Source organism: Hyaloscypha bicolor (genome assembly GCF_002865645.1).
Source record: "Hyaloscypha bicolor E unplaced genomic scaffold K444scaffold_87, whole genome shotgun sequence".
Lineage (NCBI taxonomy): Eukaryota > Fungi > Ascomycota > Leotiomycetes > Helotiales > Hyaloscyphaceae > Hyaloscypha > Hyaloscypha bicolor.
This window is the reverse complement of record NW_020194589.1, coordinates 1,290,343-1,305,240: the sequence shown is the minus strand read 5'-3', so window position 1 is coordinate 1,305,240 and position 14,898 is coordinate 1,290,343. Positions and strand designations below refer to the sequence as shown.

Below are 14,898 nucleotides of genomic sequence, written 5' to 3'. Positions count from 1 at the left end.
AAAGAAACAAGTCTGTTTTAGTGGTATGGATTTTATCCGTATACTAAGACCTTCCTTACTATCTATACACTGAACAATATTTTATGTAACTTCTGCTTTTCAAACAACCTATATGCCTCCGGCGCCTGCTCCAGTGGCATCTTCAACTCACACAAGAACCTCAACTTCTCCTCCAAAACCTCATACACCGCCAGGGCCTCATCAAAAAGACTTCGTACAGGACATCTCCCAAACACCATTGTCACATTCTTCGAATACAGCGCAAAGCCCGAGAAGCTGATCTGCTCGTTGTGCACGCCCACACTGCTGATCTTACCAAAGGGTCGAATCAGCTCGAACGCTAGCTCAAGCGCGTCGGCATGGCCAACGACCTCCATGACCACGTCTGCGCCGCGGCCAGATGAGGTGGCTTTGATCTTCGCGATTGGGTCATCGGAGAGGGCTATTGGTATGGTGCCCAGCTTCTCGGCGGCATTAAGACGCTCGGGGATCGAGTCGACGGCGAAAATCTGGGCTTTTCCGCCCGTGAGATGGATAGCGGATGCGATAGCACAAATGCCTACAGGCCCGCAGCCTAGAACCACGGCCGTGATGTCCTCTTTTTGTGCTTCGGGGACGTCTTTCAGGAAGCGGCTTGCTGCGAAGTACCCCGTGGGAAACACGTCCGCCATGAGGACGAGCATGTCTTCTGGAATCGAAGACGGTGCCTTCACGAGTGACGACGCAGCGTGAGGGACGCGGATGTATTCTGCTTGGCCGCCGTCGATGGTCGCGGAGGGCGTGATGCACCCGAAGAGCACACCGTTGGAACACCGGCTAGATTGTCCACGAGAGCAAAAGAAGCAGGAGCCACAAGCGGTTGAGAAGGGAATGACGACGTGATCGCCGATACAGAAGTTTGTGACGGAGGAGCCAAGGGCAGTGATGTGCCCGACTGTCTCGTGACCGCAGATGAATCCAGGGGTGGATTTCTGGTGACCGCGGTAGTAGTGCTGTATGGGAGTCAGTACGAAGGCGAGGTTTAGGGAAGTTGTAGAGCTGATTTCTGAGATGTAAAAATGGGGTTCGATTGAGTATCACGTACCAAGTCACTGCCGCACAGAGCGGTAGCAGAGACCTTGAGAATTGCGTCTGTCGTCTCGAGAATTTTGGGGACTGGCTTGTCCACAACTTCGACTTCGAAAGGGCCATTGAAGACGACTGCCCTCATTGTTTCTGGCAGTATAGAACCCATGATTGCGATCACAAAGGACCTTGGCTACGATGAAGCAGCTGGTTTCAAGCAGTCTAAGAAGGTATGAAATGATATGGAAATATTTGAAACTCCCAAATCATGAGGACTTTATCATAATTCGCTCTCGTGATATAACTTTCGATGTTGCCGGTACTCTCAAGTGAGGACACACAAAGCTGAAGGGAAATATTACCTTGGCAAGACAAAGAATAGGCGCCTTTCAATTTTCGCCTTGCCTTTCCACGTTTGAGATTGCCTGCTAGATGGACACATCATAGGTCATGAAAATGTCAGTCTCCGACGTCGTTGTCAAAATCGGCTGGTACTAGCAACAGCAGCAAAATACCCGAGCATCAAACTGCGCACCGGCCAGGCGGTTCGGGTATATGCGCTATGTCGCTGAATATACGAAGGGTCCATGGTATATGCGTAGTGCATACCCGACAGTCGGGACGGGAAATGATGGCTTGAGCTTTCAGACCCTTTCAAATTTCAAAGCCTCTATGAATAACTTGGTTCTAGATACATGCTTGCATTGATACGCGTGGCATGCCTGATGAGAGTGTGTGGCGTGCTTATCGCAGCGGAATTCTGAGTCGTAAGGCATGTGATTTCAGTTCGGGGAGATGACAGAGAGGGCGAGGGACCAATATTTATCAATGTATCGTCTTCGTGACTGAAAATCTTGTCCGTAAAGCCTTTTAATCACTTTTCAAATCAGGCAGTTCACTGACGAATTGCTGCATCTTAATCTATGATGTGATCTCGCATTTGACTATATTGATTGACTATTCAAATGCGAACTCTTGAGGCGAACAACTTTCGGGATCGTGAGTTTTCCTTCGGCATAATTTTGCAACTATCCTATCCTATTGATGAATTTCTCCCATAAATACTCGCAACCCTGTCTTAGTACCAGAATTGATCTCCACAACAGATTACCAATGGCATGAAAGAGCATTCCACTAACAGCAAGCTTAATAAGCCCAGACTCGCTGAACCCCAGCAGCATCGAGTGCGCCCTTCTTGTTCGACCTGCCATAATGAACACGTAATCCAATCACAATAGCCGTAGTGATGAAGCTGGCCGTCGCACACACGATGTTGCCCGTTGGATAATTCTTGGCAGCGTCAGACGCAGGCCAGATCCAGACCGAGATAATTGATGCAATGCCCACCGTTGCGTTGTTCATGGCCGCAGCGAGACCCATGGTCCTTTGGCTTGGAACATTGCATGTAACCCAGCCGACCATGGGAGAAGCGCTGGGGAAGGCCCCGCAGGCGATGAGGTAGAGGCAGCTATAGCGTTGCGCGTAGGCATCGGCTGGGAGCAGGCAGCAGGCCAGGAAACCGGCGCCGCTCAAGAAAGTCGCGCACGCAACGTGGATCCCGCGCGCGTTGAAGCGATCAGCAGAATATGCCAGACCCAGGGAAACGACGTAGCCAACAACCCAGGGAGGGACAGTCATGAGTTGTGCAGTAATCGACTTGTACCCGAGACGTGCGACAATGGTGGGAGTGAAGTATGCCAACGAGTTGAGAACAATTGTATTTGAAAGCTTTAGAATTATTAGTATTGGACCATTGAAAGTGGTGAAAGCGAGGGTGTTGTCGTATACTCACATAGGCAAAATAATGAGCAACCATACGAGGAGTGAAGCATGTCTCGAAAACCTCTCGTCGACTGGCACGTTCTCTCGTGAAGCCGCTAGATTGTGCTTCAAGTTGAGCCGTAATACATGCCTTTTCGTCATCGCTCAACCACTTAGCCACTGCCGGCCAGTCTGGCAAGCCGAAAATCACGAGAGGAACACAGACAATGGTGATGAGACCCTCGATGATGAAAAGCCAGCGGAACCCCTCGAGGCCGGCATAACGATTCATGAAGCCGACACCGTACCCAATGAACCCTCCAAAAGCCCCTGCAAGAGATGCGGAGGCAAGAACGAAAGCAATGCGGAGTGATCGCTGTTCTTGTGTGTACCAAAAGGTGATAAGGTATACAATACCTTGGAACAGGCACACGTCAGCTGAATTTCACAAGCAGGGGAAGAGGCGTTTATAATCATTACCTGGGAAAAAGCCTGCCTCAACAACTCCGATGAGAAAGCGCAACCCAATAACAGTGCTCAAATTCTTGACAAAGCCAAAGGCTAGAGTGAGAACGCCCCAGCATAACATCAAAAACCCAAGCCAATGCGAAGGCTTGACATATCGCTTCATGATGAAATTGGAAGGAACATCAAAGACAGAGTAGGCGATACCAAAGATGGTGAGGACCAGTGAATAGTCTGCGGTAGTCATGTGTGTCTTCTGGAGAAACGAATCGCCCGTTTCCTGGTTGAGAATCTTGCCGTTGCCAATGTTGGACCTGTCCAGATAGTTGAGAAGATAGATGAAAGCGCACAGCGGCATAAGGTGCATGTCGATTTTCCGAGTCAGACGCTTCTTGTAAGCAGCGTCATATTCGAGAGCATGTGCCTTGGGGTCGGGAATGGTATTCAACTCGGATGACTCCACATGCTGAATGTTGGCTTGGTTGTCTTTAGACATACTCTGTCGAAGGTGCAATATCAAGATTCTTGAAAGAACTAAGATGTCAAGGTGTGGAAGAGTCACTTGCGTGATGATGGCGATGAAACTTAGCTCGAGGGAGAGGAGGAGGGAATATTGAGGATCTTATTTCAAAGGAAATGTGATACTTCAGCTATCCCATACTTTTCCCCGTTCTGACTTGTCATAAGCAAGAGCGAATTAGGATGCATTGCTCAAGCCCATGGCACTGGGTATTCAATCCAGGTGGGGCATCGGCTTACATGTCCCAGACCTGGAGCACCAGGATCTGGGGAAATAAGATCTGGGGAAGCATTGCCTTCCGACTCTGCTTCGTCTAGTTGCATGGAGTCTTATCCGATGGTATATAGCCGAGATCACGGTGCACCTGTCAATTGCGGAGCTTGTGATTACAGAAGTGGGCCATCGTACCCGCAATTGAAGGCTGTGATAACGCCTCTAAAATTATCCCTGATTATAAAGCACAATCGGACTGCAACAGATGACTGATGGTGGTGCAATACATGTACGAGTAAGAACGGCGGACAACATATATGCTGAAAGTACAATCTATACAAAGTCATCACAATTTTCTCCAATACATCACTCAGCTGCATCCCGCCGCAAAATACCTCCTATCCAGGCTAACTCTTGCTTCACATCGCAAAATCATGGCGGCAGCAGCCTTCGACTATGGCTTTACGCTCCCCAACGGATCAAAAATCATCCACGGTGAAGGCGTGATGGTAAAGGATGCCTATCCCCCAGAGCTGAACATCCCAGGCCAACTCCAAGTGTTCAGTCCAGGAGGGAAGGCTGATTCCCAAACGCCATGTTTCTGTGGTCCGCACGGCATCTTCTCCTTTGACGTCAACCTTAGGATGCCACGACATGTACACATGTCTCCCAAAGCATCAGGCCATAGCAATCGGTATATTGTGGAGAAAATTCTAGTGATGAATGGTGTTGCACTCGCAGAGCTCAGCGGGGAGATATATGTTGTTCCACCGAACACTATGGTCCTCATTGGCCCTGGTGTACCACATACATGGACAGCATGCCCTCCAGGGCTGGACCTGCAGGATCTCGGGATCTCTGGGGATGAGAAAATTGTGTCGGAGGGGAAGTTTATCGCGGTCTACGAGTATGAGCAGCCGACGGGGTTTTTCCCGACGGCGCAGACCAATGTGCTGAGGGAGGAGAGCGAGTACGTGAATTGCGATGACTTGCATGGAATTAAAATTCCAGCTTTCACGCTTGAACAGCTTAAGGAAGACGCGTGGTTTGTTTGGGGGAGGGGCGTACGGAAGCTCAATCGATGATCCCCCTTGGTGGCAGGACGAACAAGGCAGAGCAGGGTGAAGAGTACGAGTAGGAGAAATACTAATTATATTTACCTCTTACTACCACCTTATTACATCTTGAACCGCATGACTTCTTATTAATTAAATGCATTAGAAAATACTTGTTAATAGAAAGAGAATTATATTAGTAAAAAAATAACATATAAAAGAATTAGTTTTTATTTAAATCTGTTATTAAAAAAAATTATATATTTAATCTTTATTATTTTAATTATAATTAAAAACAAAAACACTTATATAATAAAATTAATATTATAACTTTATTATATATTTACAATTAATGAGCTTAAATTAAGATTTTATAAAAGCTATAAGATTCGAATTATTTAATAAAAATAATAATTAAGTTTTATTAATAATATTTATATTAATTTAAATCTTTTAATCTTTAAATTATTAGTACTAAGTTTTATAATTATATTATTTCATTTAGCTTAAAACTAGTTTTAAAGTTATATATATTATTTATCTTTTTATTTTAAGTTTATTATATTATAATAATATTTAAATTAAATATAATTAAATACATTTTCTTTAATATTATTCAGATTTAAAATAATAATAATTTTACTAATAAAATATATTTAAATTTATTATATATTCGTTTTAATATTGTAATATTATTTGAAATTATTAAAAGTTTCTTTTTCTAATAAATAATTATATTATTATACTTTAATATATAATAATTTGTATTAATTAATTTTTCGAAATTAATCTTTTTTTAAGTAACTAATATTATTAATAAATAAAAGCCCAAATAGAATTCTATTTTTTTATTAATTTATTAATTTTTTTATATACTTTATATTTTTAAGTTATAATTATTTTTATTAAAAGCAATTTTTATTAATTTACTATTTAATATATAGCGAATTCAAATACTTATTAATAAACTTCTTTTTTTAATTATAAGAATTATAAGTCTTTTAATATAACCTCTCTAAATTTAATTATATATAATAAATTTAGCTAAAATAAAATAAATACTTTAAAAATATATTTTAAAAAGAATTATTATATAGGATAGAGAAAATATAAAGAAAAGAGAATAAGGGAAGAAAGAGAAAGAATATAAGATATATAATAGCAGGGTAATATATAAGTAGTTAAGATAAGTAAGCTATAGAGTAATACTTATAAATATAACTAATTCCAAGAATTAATTCTAATAAAAAACTAATTAATGCCCCTTTCTAAAGCTAGAAGCATTTCTCTATATATTTCCTAGTATTTAGCTAAGCCTATAAAGTACTTTACTTAACTAGGAAATATAATTCTATATAATTTATATAATTCCGATTATTTATATAATTCCGATTATAAGCTTTACCTAAAATAGAAAACTAGATCTATAATATCTAATATCTATTTATATACTATTATATATACCTATTATATTAACTTCTTTTCTAGGCCCTTATTTCTAAAAGGCCTGAGAAAACTATAAATAACTTTATAAATAATTCCCTGAAACTTTTCTGGCTACTAGTTTTCCCTAAAAACTTTTTATAATTACTTTATTATTATATTAGATAATAAAACTAAGGATATAGTTTACTAATCTTACCTAGTTAACTTGTAAATTGCCTCTAGTAATTCCCTCTTATAAAGGTAATATAGGTATAGTATATACTATTAGATATAAAGCTTTTCTAGTCTTCTAATTAGTTTATATATTCTAACTTAGTTTCTATTTATAAATAAATTATTACTTTATAGGCCTAAAAGCTTGGAAAAGTTAATCTAATCTTCTGGTTTATTTATAAATTCCTTCTTTGAAATTTTCTGGATATTTCTAGTATAGAGCCGGTTTCGAATTTATAATTACTATTCGGAAAAAAATATTATAAAAAGGCCTTTCTTTTTCTACTAATTAATTTTCTATTTCCTTAATTATAATACTATATCTAGCTTTTCTTTATTTCTTTTTTTCCTTCTTTAAGCTTTATTTAAGCTTTATTTCTAATTTCCTCTTTTACTTCTTTATTTATTAAGATAAATACTTCTCTTAGTACTTATTAGCCTATTACTACTTATTTGGCTAATACTTTTATATCCTTAATTTGCCTTTACTATTTTTAATATTCCAAGAATATTATTAAGTTTCCTAATCTTACTTATATTAAAAGTAATAATTACTTAGTATATAATTACTATTACTTTAAGAATAAGAAATATAATTCTATAAGTTATAAATTCCTTTATTTATTTCCTATTCTAATATTATTTAAGATTTCTTAAATATATATAATATAATTAAACTACTTTTTTTAAGCTATTAATATATATAAGTATTTTCCTTATTCTTTGCCTAAAAGAAAGAAGACTATTACTGCCCTTTTTCTATACTAAACTATATATATTTCTCATATTAAAGCTATTATTTAAGGCTAATAAATTTCCCTAATAATCTAAGAAATAGATTAAGTAATTTTTATTAGCTTAATATAAATACAAAGTGCTTTTAATAATATAGTTAATATTCTTTAATATTAAGTAAGCTTACTTTTTCCTTATTTCTTACTAATAACTAATAGTTTTATAAACTAATTTACTATTTGTTTTTTGAGAGAATCCTAATAAGAATAATAATAAGAATAGTAAAAAATAGTTATAAGAATAAAATATTTATAAAATATAGAAATTAGAGTTTTTAAAGTTCTTAATAGTTTTCTAATAAAAGCATTTATCTTTTATATTTCCGTTTAGTTAATAGTATTATAATATTACTCTTTTCTAAGTATTCTTATAATTCTTAAACTATATTCTCTAGATTACTTAGTAGTTCTTATATATTATCTAGTAGTAAGGAGCTCTTCTAATAAACGAGATACTTCTTTCTTTTTCTATTTTTCTTATAGGCTATAATAGATTTCACTTCAAATTTCTTTTTGCCCTTAATCTCGACCGGTTCTAGTTCTATTATAGTACTAGCTTATAAATATTATTATTCTAAAAAGGAAATATAAAAAATATTATAGATCTAATATAATAGTAATAATTTCAAGTAATATATTTATTTATATATTTCTATAACTTCTAGAACTTTAAAGAAGCTAAGATATCTATTTACTAGCTTTATATAAAGTATAACTTTATTATATATATTAAACTTTTTATTAATATATTTCTTATTATAATACTTTTTTTATATATTTACTACTTCTTACTATTACTTTTCTAATATCTTTTATTTTACTTAAATCCTCTATATTTTTTCCTATATTACTAGTATTTCTTTTTCTGGAATATTATTTTTAATATATAGTTTAATATTAGAATAGAATTTATATAATATATAGAATAGAGAAATTTCTATTATTAAATATATAAAGTTATTATATATAAATTTAGTAAGAATAAGCTTTACTCTCTAGTTATTTTACTAGTAACTAGTTATAAGGTGTTTTTTAGTAAATAGTAAGATAATAAAATATATTAGTAAGTTATTATTAGTTTACTAGTAATATATAGTACTATTACGTATTTATAGAATACTATTTATATAAGGTTAGTAAAGTTATTATTATTTAAAAGTAAGGATTACAGTATTATAGTATTAATATATAATTCCTAAATCTGCTAAGCCTAAAGGGGTCTAGTTTACTAGTCGAGTTACTAATGGGATATAAGGTTATATAACTATATTCTATTACTTATGTCCTATTACTCATATTCTATTACCCATATCCCGTATCCCGTATCCCGTAACTATGCACGTGACTCCCAAAGAAATAGCTATACTAATACTAGAAACTCTCTAAAAACGCAAAAAATAGTATCTCTTTCCAATTACATATAAATTCCCTAATCCGGCCTAGTACCAGATTTCCTAATACTTTATATATTTATATTATTTCTGAGGTTTTGGTTATATACTAAAGGCTATAGCCTTTTATATATAACTTTCCTTCCTATAATATCCTTCTATTCTATATATTTATTTCCTGTCCTATTTATACTTAACCTATTTCTCTATATCTAATTATATAGTATTTGTATTAATTAGGTACTTGAGGGCATTTATTAGCTTCGATTTTATTATGGAATTAGCAGGATTTAATTCTCCCTTAATTTATTTAACTTCTGTAATCTCTTATTATTTATATATCTAGTAGAGGCATATTATATTAATTATTAGATACTTTTCTCGAGTAGTTCCCAATTTGACGAGGCATTTATATAATGACTTTGAATCCGTATAGACTACTAGTAATAGTTCTATTTCTAGTATTCTATTAATTATAGATTTAACTAAAGTACCTATATTAAAACCATAAGCCATACTATAGAGTTCTAAAGCTAGAATACTTCTGGTAACTCTCTTGTATTTAGTAGAGAACTAGTAAATAATATTAGTATATCTAGTTCCGTTTACTAGAACTAGAATATATTCGATTTAGGAGAAAAGATCTCTATTATTTATAAATAAAGTATTCGTAAAAATAATTAAATATAAAGACTTTTTTACTAGCTTTATAAATCTCAGTCTTCTGGCAGTATTCTTAATTTGCTATTAAATATACTTATTAAGTGTTTTTATATTAGTTTCCGAGAATTTAATAGCCTAAGCCGTAATTAATAGGTTATATAAAGCTTCTAGTTAATAGACTAATATAATATATACTTCTCTAGTATATTAGGTAATATATTAGTCCTTAATAGAAAGATCTTAATAAATAGTATTCCTATTACTTATAGTAGTAGTATTTTTTATAGAAATAGTTCGAAGGTTTTTATATTAGTATTTCTATATAAGAGTAATTCTAGTAGTATTTATATAAATAATATCTTTATTAAACTTGAGATTATAGTTAATAATAAGGCATTTATATTTCTTGGCCAAGAACTTAGCCTTTTAGAGCTTTAGTTACTTCGTTTTTACAAAATTATTATTTCTAATAAATAGGGTATTATTAGTTTAAAGGCTAATAATTCTAAAGAATTACTTATTATAGAAAAGATAAGGATTATAAGTTAATTATTTTATAGAAAGCTTATTAATATAATAGGAATAATAAGTCTTAAACTAGTAGTTCCTAGCTTCCGGTATATTATATAGTAGTTTTATAACCTTTAAAACCAAATTATTATTTAGATTTAGCTTTCTAGTAAGCTTATAAGATAAGTTAATATAAAAATTATAATTAAGTAAGGTTATTAATTAGATATAAGCTTATAAGATATTATATAAATATAGCTCTATAGTATCTATTATTATAGTAATAATACTAAGAATAATTCTCTGGCTAATATATTAAATAATAGGTAATTATATTAATACTATATGTTTTTTATTATTATTATAAGCCTAAATAACTAGTTTCGATTTCTTAAACTCTCTTTCTATATCCTTATTCTTGATTTTATTAATAAACCGGGAATTGAAAATATATATTTTCTTTAATACCTGAGATCTGGAAGTAATCTTAAATATGTTTTTTTCTAGAAAGCTAGTAACTTTAACTTAATAGAAGTTCTCGTATAAGTTATTGTCTTATAGAAATACTATAATATCCGGGTTCTTATAAGAGTATTCTTTGCTATATTTTGGTAGAATAGTAGAAATAGTAGGAGAAATTATACCTGTATTACCTTTGGTATTATTATAGAGTTCGGGAACAGATTTAGATTCGGGGCTATTAGTAATAACCTTAATATCTTCTATATAAAAGAGCTTTACGAAAGTTAAGCGAAAGGTAGTATTACTATATAGTAAAGCTAGTATATAGTTCTTCCTGTTAATGGCTACTAGCTTATATGGCCTATTCCAATTACTAGGTTAACTAGTATTTTCTTTATATTATATAAGAATATTTGAATTTAAGGAAAGTTTATAAATATTAGTAGTACTAGAACTATTTCGGGTATTTAGGGTATTTGTAATCTGGTATCTAGCTTAAAGCTTCTAAATTTCTACTATTGCCTTCTTAAGTACTACTAATTACTATAATATAGTTAGTAATAAGGTATTATATTTAGTTATTTGGAGTAAAGTATTATAAATCAAGAGAATTAAGATAATACTATTAAGTCTAGTAGAATTATTAATAGCCTTAAAAGCTATTTAAAGTATAGTATTCTTATTAATTCTATTAATTTTGGCCGTAATAATAAAATAAGTATATTAAATTAGGCTATAATAGTATTCTATAATTCCGATAGAACTATAAGCTTTTATAGGAATAATTTTAACTTTGGTTCCTATAGTATTTGTAAGCTAAGTAAACTTCTTACTAGTAAACTACTTTCCGGTATTTATTATAATCTAATTAGAAGGGCCTAAATAGGTATTAATCTAATATTACTTTAGGGTATCTTAAATATATAATATACTAATATTTTAAAGCTATTAGCCGGCTTAATATCTAGTATTTTTATTAATAATATAGAATATAAGCTTACCAGAAATATAGAAAATATTAATAATAATAAAGTAATTAAAGCTAATATTATTTCTTAAGTTAAACTTAAATTATTCTAGTAATTATTTAAATTTCTGGTATTATTTATAGTATTTTATAAGGTATTTAAGAGCTTTTATATTAATATTATAGCCTGCTTATTCTAGTATATTTCGAAGCTTACTAATAAATAGATAACTAAAATAGTAATATAGATATTATAATTCGACTTCTATAAGAAAGCAGGAATTATAAATAAAGAATTCGGAAATAAAGCTTTATAGAATAGTATTCTAAAGCAGGAAAAAGTATCTAAAACATTATACTATAGGTATGAAATATCTAATAAAAGTAATGAGATAATTAGTAAGATTATTAAAATAGATTTCTAGCTTATTTATATTAGCTAAGCTAAATAGAAATAAAGTTTTTATAGGTATAATATAGAATTATACTTGCCTAATTAGTATTCTTACTATTATAGATCTAATAGAGAATATAGATCTAATACTAAACTAGATATTAATTTAATCTTTAGTAGTTTTATTAAGTTAGATATTATTATTAGTCTACTATAAAGCTTGAAATTAGTTAGAACTAGTAATTAAGAATCTAGAAGCTCCGGTATTAATTATAACTCTATAAAAGTAATATATATTATATCTTAATATATTATTAACTATAAATATCTAGGCATTTTCTATTTATTTAATAGATTTCAAGATATGGTTTTTGCTTATTATCTAATATATAAGAGAAAGAGAAATAAGATTATTTATAAGGATATTAGTTATAGGAATAATAAGAGTAAGGGCTATAGGAGCGGCTAGAAAGCTCTTAATAGAAGTAAAATAGGAATTAGAATAATATTTCTTTCTTTTATTTATTTCTACTAATAAGGCTTTAAAAGTATTACCTATTAGTTTGTTCTTATTACTCTTATTATTTTCTTCTTCTTTGAATTTAGTAATATACTATATATAAGTATTACTAAAGCATTTATTAAAGTTATAAGTATTTCGGGATCTAAATTAGTAAACGTTTTTACTTTTAAATTAAGCCTTCTTAATTTCTTATTTCTCTAATATATACTTCTATAAGCAATATTCGGGTTTCTTATATATAAAATATAACTTCGGAGTATAATTATTATAATTACGGGATTTGAAATAGTTATTACGGGTTCCGAAATTATAGCTAGGTCTATATTAATAATTTCCGGATAGATAGTAGTTTAAAGAGTTTTGAGAATAGTATTATTAATTAATAAAAAGGATCTCGGTATTAATTTATTATTTCTTCTTATAAGTAGTAATAGATAATTAGAGCTTATTAATAAGTTAGCCGAGATTAGGAAAAGAATCCGAAATTATATATTAGTATACTAGTATACCTTAATAGAAGATAATAATCTTATTATATAGGAATTCGGTATTTTATAGGGCAGGTACTAGTTTATATTATAATTTATATAGGTTATTAATTAGTAATTAAACGAGCTTAAATATTATTTTTTTAGGGTATTAAGCTATTATAATTACTATTATAGTAGTATTTTACTTATCTAAGTTTTAATATTAGAAACCAGGGCTCTTAAAAAAGCTATAAATATTTATATAGGCCTCTTTATATATATATTAAGAGAGCTAGTTATTATAAAAGTAATCTTATACTAGTTCCTTTAATATAGTAGGGAAAGCTCTTACTAATACCTCTTATAAAAGCTTTATATATTAGTAAATATTAAGGAAGATAATAAGTTTTTAGTTAAAACTACTATTAGTTCTATTATACTTTTATATCTTAGTATATATCTTTACTACTTCTTTAATTAGCTTCGTAATAAGAGGGCTAGCTAAAGGACTATTTAGAGGTAATAAAGGTAATAAGAGATTATTAGCTTTAGCTCTCTATAGTCTAATACTAGTAGAAGCGGTTATAGATAATAAAGAAATAGTAGGTTATAAGAAAATATAAGTAATAATTAGTTTAATATATTAATTTCTTATAATACCGTTATTTAGGAATATATATAATAAGGTAATAGGGCCCGCTTTAAGGTCTTATCTAGTAATAATAATATTATTAGTAATTTAGATATATTACTCTTTTTTCTAAATAGTATTAACTAGAGACTATATAATAGTAAAGTAATTATAGTTATATTTAATATAAATACTATTATATTATAAAATAGCTTATAATTAGTATAGTATATATTAATCTAGTTAATTAAATATCTCGAGATTAAAGTTACTAAAATTTTCCTTAAATAATTCCCAAAGGTTTTTATTAGTTAACTTCTTTACCTTATACTAGAATAATCTAGTATTAAGATAATTCATGATTTCCTTATAATTAAAGCTAGCCAGATTAATACTATTCTTCTATTTCTTTATTTACTTATATCTATCCTAAAGATTTACTATCCCGAACCCTTAGGGCTAAGCCCTTCCCGGTATATATATATGGTTTGTAGTAAGAGAGGTTTAAGAGTAAGATAGTTTGTAGTAGGGTTCGGTAGTAAAGGTATTTAGATACCTGGTTTAGATACTAGATATCTAGTTCAGATACCTAATTAAAATACCAGATACTTGGTTTAGATACCTAATTAAGATACCAGATATCTAGTTAAGATACCAGATATCCCAGATATCTAGGGATATTATAGATATTAAAGTAAATATTTCGCCTTTAAATATTTTATCTGTAATAAGAAATTTAGGAAATGAAATATTATAATTCCGGAAGAGTCTAAAGCTCGAAGGACTCGATTTAATAATAAAATCGAAATAGTAATTAAAGAGCTTTAAGGGCATATATAGGATATATATTCCGGAAAAAGGGTCCTATAGATACGGGTATTATATAAATAGAAAAGATAGTTTCCAAGAAATTAGTCTTGGGGCCAAAAGAAGTTAGTTTTAAAGAATAGTAGAAGTTAAATAGATAGATAATTAAAAGGCTAACTGCTTATTAATTAGTAAGAACTAGAGTCTTTTCCCTTAGGCTACCGGATACTTTTTTATAGAATTAATAAGTAATTCCCCCCTTTAATATAGTTAGATTAATATTACTAAGGGCTACCGGATACCTCTTTTAGTATAACTATTCTATCTCTAATCTATAAGTACTAACTAATTAGTATTAGTTTACTAGTAATATATAGTACTATTATATATTTGTGAAATATTATTTATATAAGGTTAGTAAAGTTATTATTATTTAGAAGTAAGAATTATAGTATTATAGTATTAATATATGATCCCTAAATTTACTAAGCCTAAAGGGGTCTAGTCTACTAGTCGAGTTACTAATAGAACGCGAGGTTATATAACTA

General features: G+C 31.1%; 3 protein-coding genes across 3 annotated transcripts; 1 reads left to right on the top strand and 2 right to left on the bottom strand.

The window, feature by feature from the left end:
• Positions 1-62: 62 nt before the first annotated feature.
• Positions 63-1,210, bottom strand: K444DRAFT_530499 (GroES-like protein; the record flags this gene model as incomplete). Its single annotated transcript, XM_024874909.1, has 2 exons — positions 63-992; positions 1,085-1,210. The coding sequence occupies 2 exons, from the start codon at positions 1,208-1,210 to the stop codon at positions 63-65; spliced, it is 1,056 nt and encodes a 351-aa protein (XP_024735657.1).
• A 1,001-nt stretch (positions 1,211-2,211) lies between these two features.
• K444DRAFT_531384 (MFS general substrate transporter) lies at positions 2,212-3,787 on the bottom strand (the record flags this gene model as incomplete). Its single annotated transcript, XM_024874974.1, has 3 exons — positions 2,212-2,793; positions 2,858-3,243; positions 3,307-3,787. The coding sequence occupies 3 exons, from the start codon at positions 3,785-3,787 to the stop codon at positions 2,212-2,214; spliced, it is 1,449 nt and encodes a 482-aa protein (XP_024735656.1).
• Positions 3,788-4,444: 657 nt separating this feature from the next.
• On the top strand, positions 4,445-5,162 carry K444DRAFT_724323 (uncharacterized protein). The gene has a single exon (XM_024888620.1). It carries the CDS (start codon positions 4,459-4,461, stop codon positions 5,107-5,109), a length of 651 nt encoding a protein of 216 aa, XP_024735655.1. The 5' UTR covers positions 4,445-4,458; the 3' UTR covers positions 5,110-5,162.
• Positions 5,163-14,898: the final 9,736 nt, after the last annotated feature.